General features: G+C 48.8%; 1 protein-coding gene across 1 annotated transcript; it reads right to left on the bottom strand.

The window, feature by feature from the left end:
* Positions 1–805: 805 nt before the first annotated feature.
* On the bottom strand, positions 806–6,572 carry LIPT2 (lipoyl(octanoyl) transferase 2). Its single transcript, XM_027848214.1, has 2 exons — positions 6,122–6,572; positions 806–3,786 (listed from the first exon to the last, which is right to left on the bottom strand). The coding sequence occupies exons 1-2, from the start codon at positions 6,570–6,572 to the stop codon at positions 3,554–3,556; spliced, it is 684 nt and encodes a 227-aa protein (XP_027704015.1). The 3' UTR covers positions 806–3,553.
* Positions 6,573–6,940: the final 368 nt, after the last annotated feature.

The following is a 6,940-nucleotide window of genomic DNA, read 5'->3' as shown; positions in this document are numbered from 1 at the left end:
TCTCCCATTTCATACAAGAAACCACAGCATTTTTGTTGTCTCCCTCCAAACTCCTGGAGAGTTTTCAACAGAGTTGTCTGTATTCCCAGGACCTTGCACAGTGCCCAGCACAAATATAGGTATTAGTAAGTATAGGTGGATTGGTTAATCTCCAACTATCTGATTCTTTTTTGGGGGGGGCAGGGCAGACGTGTGAGGCACATTTTGTCTCAATGTAAGGAAGAATTTCTTAACAATCAGAGCTATCCCACAGTGAAATAGGCTGCTTCAGGAGGCAGTGAGACCCTTACTCCTAGTTAGATTAGAGATTGGAAGATCATCAGTCATGGGGAGGCAGGCAGAGAAGATTCCTGCATTGGGTAGGACCCAAGTCTAGGGTTCCCACATGTAATGATAATAACGATAACTAGCATTTACAAAGCACTCTACATGTGATCTCATTGGGATTCTTACAACTTTGTTGTTGCCCTTCAGTTGTGGCTGATTCTTCACGACCTTGTGGATCATACCACACCGATACTGTACACAAGGTTCTTGGCAAAGATACTGGAATGGTTTGCCATTTCCTTCTCCAGTGTATTAAGGCAATCAAAGGTTAAGTGACTTGCCCAGGATCACAAAGCTAGTAAGTGTCTGAGGCCAAATTTGAACTCAGGTCTTCCTATATCCAAGGCTCAGTGCTCAATGCACTGAATCACCTAGCTGCCTAGATTATTATCCCCATTTTACAGATAAGGAAACAGGCTGAGAAGTTAAGTGACTTGTTTATAGTCACACAGATATGTGTCTGAGGCAGAATTTGAACTCAGGTCTTTCTGACTTTTAAGTCCAATCCTTATATTCACTGTACCACCCAGCTGCCTCATAACCTTAGGTGAATCCTTTCCCTTTAGGAGATAATGGATTTCCCCTTACCAAGGTCTTCCAACTTGAAATGGCACTTGTTGGGAACACTGTAGTGAGTATGCTTATTTAATCAATCAATAATTATCTGTTAAGTAACTACTATGTACCAGGTTAGGTGCTAAGGATACAAAGATTAAAAAGAATCGGTCTACCCTCAAACAGCTTATGTTCTATCGGTGGTGGTGGGGGCATTAGGTATGTGTGTGTATATAAATATATAAAACATACATTACACAAGTTTATATAGAGAGGGGGGTGGAGAGGGAGAGCCTATAAAAAGTGAATACCAGATAACTTGGAGGCGAATGTACTCAGTTGGGCTGGGGGCAATGTTCAAGTGTGGGGCAGACTAGATGTATGGTTCCTCAGGTCCCAACATTAGGAGGTTCTTTTTCTTCTCTGGGCTTCTGCAGGATGAAAGTGAATGTGAGATTTGGATGAGATTTCCAAGGGCCCTCTCCCTTTCTACATCTTAGGAACTGGCCAGTCACTGAAGCTCTGAGCTCTCCTTGGGCTGCAAAGCCCTATAGAGATGGGCGCTAAAGTCTAAGGAAGCACAGCCTCCGATTTCCCTTCCACCTCAGATACCCTGGGATTCTAGGATTCACCGACTGTCTCCTGGACACTGGGCACTTAGTCACATGCTAGTGCATGGTGTCTTTTATTGCTACTAACCTTTTCTTAAACTTGTCCTCAACCAGACCGTGAGGTGGAGAGTGTAGCACGCAACCTTCAGTTCACAAATGAGTAAAGGAAGAGATAAGATGACTTGCCCAGAGGGTTAGCATGGCTAGTAGGTGTTGTAGCTGGGCCTGGGTCTTTGGAATGCTAGGTCGATGCTTTTTTTTTTTGTAAAGGGAAAGGGACAGAACCTGTTTTCTGCTGATATAGCACAGAGTAGATGCTTACTAAAGTCTTGTTTATTGATTGACATAGGGAAGGAACTCTTGAGGGAGAGGAACTATCTGCTAATTAAGATCAGCCACTGTTCTTCAATTGATTGATTGATATAGGGAACCCTTGAGGAAATTTGATCTACCAATTAAGATCAGCAACTGATCTTCAAATTGTAGTCTAAGAGGGGACTGAGGGATTAAGTGATTTGTCTCAGGTCATACCATACAGGACTTGAGCTAAGGTCTTCCTGACCCTCCAAGGCCAGCTCTCCTTCCCAAATGCCTCTTATATCACGATGACTTTCATTCGAATTGCTTTAGTCCCCTCAGTGTACCAATCAGCTATGAGGCCTTTATACCCCATAGCTGGTAAAAGTGAACCCCTGAGCCAAAAGAACTCAGTCACCACCAGGCCCTGAACTGTATGAAGGATAAAGCCTTTAGAGAACAGACCACAGACCACAGACCACAGAGTGCCTGAGGCCAGTGTGACTAGAGAACAAAGGCTGGGAGCGGGAGTGAATTTTAAAGATCTAGTCCAAACCCTTCATTTTACAGGAGTAAAGTTACTGCACTGGAAAGACTAAATACTGAGCCAGAGACAGGAACGAAAGGGTTATGATGAGCACCCCTGAATAGTCCTGGAATTGGGGGGAGGATTAGATTACCTCCAAAGGCCCTTACAATTTCAGGATTCAGTAAATTCGGTTATTTGGTTATGCCTCCATCACACGACAAGCAGCTCCATGAGGTAGAGGAATGGTACTAGCTCTTTAGACGAGGAAGCTATGGCCGAGGGGATATGCCCTTAGTTCACCCACTATCATTCAGCCAACAAATACTTAATGAGCACAGTCTGGTGTTGGATACTTGAAGTTGGTGCTAAGAAACAGGAAAGAAAAATCCCTGAATTGGAAATTGGGGGAAACTGTTACTAAGTCCCAGATCTCCCAGTGATTAACTGTGTATCCTTGGAAAAGTCCCTCAATCTATCTGGGCTTAGGTTTCCCCATCTGTAAAAAAAGACACTAGGACTACTTGATTTCTAAGATCTCTTCCAGCTTCCTTCCATTATTCTAATCAATTAAGACCCACTTATTAAACACTGAATTACTCCATCTTCCCACCAGCTACCTTGACCCCAGGTGGGTGTGAGGGGTACCCACCCCCCCTTTCTAACTCCACTTTATGTTCTGTCTTCCCTTATTAATATGACATATGCCAGCATGGGGTCATTAAATAAAAATCTCTCATTTTTATATAGCTTTAATTAAGATTTTAAATATATATATTACCTCATTTTACAGCCTTTAAGACTTACAAAGCACTTTCTTCACAGTAATCTGGTGAGGTAGGCAGTACAACCGTTATTACCCTCATTCAAGGGAACAAAGGCTCACAGATGAAGCACCTAACCCATAGGTATGCCTACTGGGTCAGAGCAGGGATATGAAACCATCTCTCTCAATTCCTTCCCCCAAAATAAAACTTATTCCTCACAACAGCCTTGTGAGGTAAGCAGTGCAAATATGACTTTCCCCCATTTTACAGATGGGGAAACCAAGACCCAGAGAGAGAAAAGTGATACAGCTGGTTAAATGTCAGTGCCCAGATCTGAATCTTGGCCTTCTAACTCCCAAGTCCAGTGCTCATTACAAATAATCTCTGTCCATTCCCAGGCCATCTCTCAGGCTGGCCAGCAGTTTGATTGATGCTGGGTTCCTGGGGCTGACCCCTTGGGAAAGGTCTCTTCAATCACTATCTTCATGGTGCAATGTCAGTGTGCATTGGAAGGCCTCTTCAAAGGCTTCCAGAAAGGGGTCTGTGGCCTCCTCCACAGTGACCCGCCTCTGGAGTTCTTCAGTGAGGGAGGTGACTCCCATTCCCACCAGGCCACAGGGGACAATGTGCTCAAACCACGTCAGATCTGTGGAGCAGTTCATAGCCAAACCATGTGATGTGATGTGCCTTCCACATCGGACCCCTGAAATCAGAGAATCCAAGCTCACGTTAAGGCTCCTCAGGTTATCGAGTTTAATACCCCAGTCAATGTAGAAGTGCTCTCACTGGCCTCCCCAACAACTGATGATCCAGCTTTTCTAATGACAGGAAATTCACTACCTCCCAAAGTATCCCATTCCATTTTAGGATAGCTCTAGTGTTTAGGAAGGTTTTCCTTGTTTTAAGCAGAAATCTGCCCTTCCTCAGCTTAAGCTCACTGTCAATGGATCTGTTTTCTGAGGACAAGAAAAACCAATTCAATCCCTTACCCACGTGGTGACCCTCACCTTCCCTTCTCCAGGGCAAACACCCCCAGTTCTGTCAACCAATCCCTAGTTCCTTCCTGGTCACCCTGCTTCAGAGTTTGTAAATTTCCTTTCTAAAATGTGATGACGAGAACAACAAAAAATACTCCATTTGCAATTTGACCAGGGTGGAGGATGGTGGAATGGCCACTGATCACCTCCCTCATCTTGGACATCTCTATTCATATGTCCCTTTGGGCTGCCATATCTCTTTGCTAACTCTTATTAGGCTTGACGAGTATGAAAACCCCCAGGTCCTCTTCATATGAACTCTTATTGAGCCATTCTCTGCCCGTCTTCTATTTTTACAATTGATTTCTTGAACCCAAGCACAGGACTTTACAATGATCTCTATTAAGTTTTGTCCTGTTACCTTCGGACTGATGTTCCATTCACCGGAAAGCTTTTAGATTCTGTTATCCTGCATATTAGTAAACCCTCTCAGCTTCAGAAATATAGGTATATCAGCAAGTGAAGACAAAAAGGAAACCATGTTCCTCTCCTAGGCCACAGGAAGCTAATCATAGATGTAACATCCCTGTAGAGAAGAGTCCTGTGTGGTAAGCGTTTCCAGATCTGACACCTATGCTCTAAGGTCCTTTCTGGTTCTTTGGGTCTCCTGGGCAGATGAAGAGAGTTAACAAGTTTCCGAGTGCTTAATGGTATCTACCCTAACCCCTATGGGAGAGGGTGAAATGTATCCCTTCCTATTTCAAACTTGATCTACCCATTTCAGTGAAAAGGAAACTGAGGCACAGAGAGGGAATTTGACTTATCCAAGGTCACAAAACTCCGCAACGATAAGAGTGGGGGCTAAAACTCAGGTCTTGACTCCTCAATAGGTGCTCTAGACAATACTATTAATGCTTTAGCTCAGGTGAATTGTAGGCTAACAAGTCCTTAGGGGCTTGCCTGAGGAGGCAACCTTTTACACATCATCATTTCTGGGGGAAAATATGACCAGAATTCTTAATGCCTGGCTTACAAAACAATGTTTGGAACTCTATGCCTTACTTTTCACATCCACAACCTGCCAAATCCTGCATCATGGCAAAATAGATGGAGTCATAGACTTGACATCTTGAATTCAGATTCTGCCTTAAGACACTTATGATCTGGCCAGTCACTTAATCTCTTTCAGCCTCAGTCTCTACAAAGTGATAAGGACAGGGTCTGATATTTCACTGGTATAGGGAACTCTCAGATGAGGAAACTTGTACTAATGCACTAGTACCTGCTCTGCAACTACAGCAAAGCTAGTTATCTGTCACCTTCCTTGTTTAGTTGTTTCAAATGAGATAATTATTGTCACCCCCATTCGGGGCTTTCTTGGCATAGATACCCAAGTGGTTTGCCATTTCCTTCTCCAACTCATTTTACAGATGAGAAACTGAGGCAAACAGGGTTAAATGACTTGCCCAGAGTCACTCCCCTAGTACGTATCTGAGGCCACATTTGAACTCAGGTCCTCCTGACTCCAGGGCTGGTGCTCTATGCACTCTGACACCTAGCTGCCCCACGTGTCACCTTGGGGACCTGAAAACTGGTCTTCCCATGAGCCAAGCTGCAATAAATTAAAGTGAGGATTAAATACTCACAACAGAGGAGATCAGGAAGGAGGTTTGAGCTCCCCAGTCCTCTGTTCACTGCAGCAGGTCACCCCAAGGTGATGAGGGGCCCAGAAGGCCTTGCCCCTGGCCTGTCCTGCACACCCTGCCCCATGACATCTCCTCTGTCTTTCCAAGAGTCCCAAGGGTCTGCCCCCAGCGTGCCTCTAAAGTCCCTCGGTTCCAGGCCCCTGGTCCCTATGCAGTGCAGCACACAAACGCTGGAATCGTTGACAGCCTGGGTTCAAATCCCTGGTCTCTGCTACTCTGGGCCTCAGTGACTGCAGGGAAGTCCACTCCCCGTTTCCGGGCCTCGGTTTCCTTCTATGTACAAATGAAGGTGGGGTGATCCCTCCTCCTGTAGGGTCCCCGCGCCCGCACCCCCCTCCCCTCCCGGGTCACCCACCGATGGCACAGATTTTGCGGTCCCCCAGCCAGACGCCGGTGTAGGGCGGGGGCCGGGCCAGGGCGGCCGGGAGGCCCAGGCGGCGGCACAGGCCCACGGCGCAGGCCTCTAGCGCCGCCACGTGCGTCCGCAGGCGGAGGCCCAGGGGCCGCAGGTCCAGCACCGGGTGGGCCAGCAGCTGGCCGGGCCCGTGGAAGGTGGCGAGGCCGCCGCGGCCCGTGCGCCGCACGTCGGCGCCCAGCGCCCGCAGCCGCGCCTCTTCGCCGGGCTCTAGCCCGCCCCGCAGGCCGGCCGTGTAGGCGGGCCCCGCGGGCTCCCCGAGCAGCAGCGCGCCCGCCTCGGCGCCAGGCCCCCGCGCGGCCTGTAGCCGCCGCAGCCAGCGCTCCTGCAGGCCCAGCGCGTCGGCGTAGGACAGCCGGCCCATGCGCACGAGCAGCACGCGCGGCCCCATGCCCCGGCTTGGCTGCAGCTCCGGCGCCGCTCCGGCTCCGGCTCCGGGTCCTGGTTCCGATTCCGGGTCCCCGGCCCAGGCGCCGCTCCCAGCCCGCGGCCCCCCGCAGGGAGGAGTGGGCGGGACTCTCGGGAGCCCCGCCCCGCCCAGCGCGAGCCCGCCTCGCTCCGGTCCCTGCTCTAGCGCGGGGACGTCCGGGAGATGGAGCATCGCGGCACCTTTGCAATGCTGACCTCTTAGGAGTCTCGTCCCGTGGTAGGAGAAGGCAAGCGTGGCTTAGCGGATGGGGAGCCGCCAAGAGCTGGGTTCAAGTGTCGCTTCTGACCCCAGCTGGTTAGGGGACCCCCGTCCCCCGGCTCTGTGCACCT

This window comes from Vombatus ursinus, unplaced genomic scaffold (assembly GCF_900497805.2).
Source record: "Vombatus ursinus unplaced genomic scaffold, bare-nosed wombat genome assembly UNPS02005659.1, whole genome shotgun sequence".
Taxonomy (NCBI): Eukaryota; Metazoa; Chordata; class Mammalia; order Diprotodontia; family Vombatidae; genus Vombatus; species Vombatus ursinus.
This window is presented reverse-complemented; position numbering and strand designations above follow the sequence as displayed.

What these genes read in the sequence shown, in the direction of transcription:
- LIPT2 (XM_027848214.1), bottom strand. Translation starts at nt 6,572, where the DNA reads ATGGGGCCGCGCGTGCTGCTCGTGCGCATGGGCCGGCTGTCCTACGCC. An exon ending in CCGCAAAATCTGTGCCATCG is followed by an intron (nt 3,787 to 6,121) that starts GTGGGTGACCCG and finishes CTCTGATTTCAG; the next exon opens with GGGTCCGATGTGGAAGGCAC.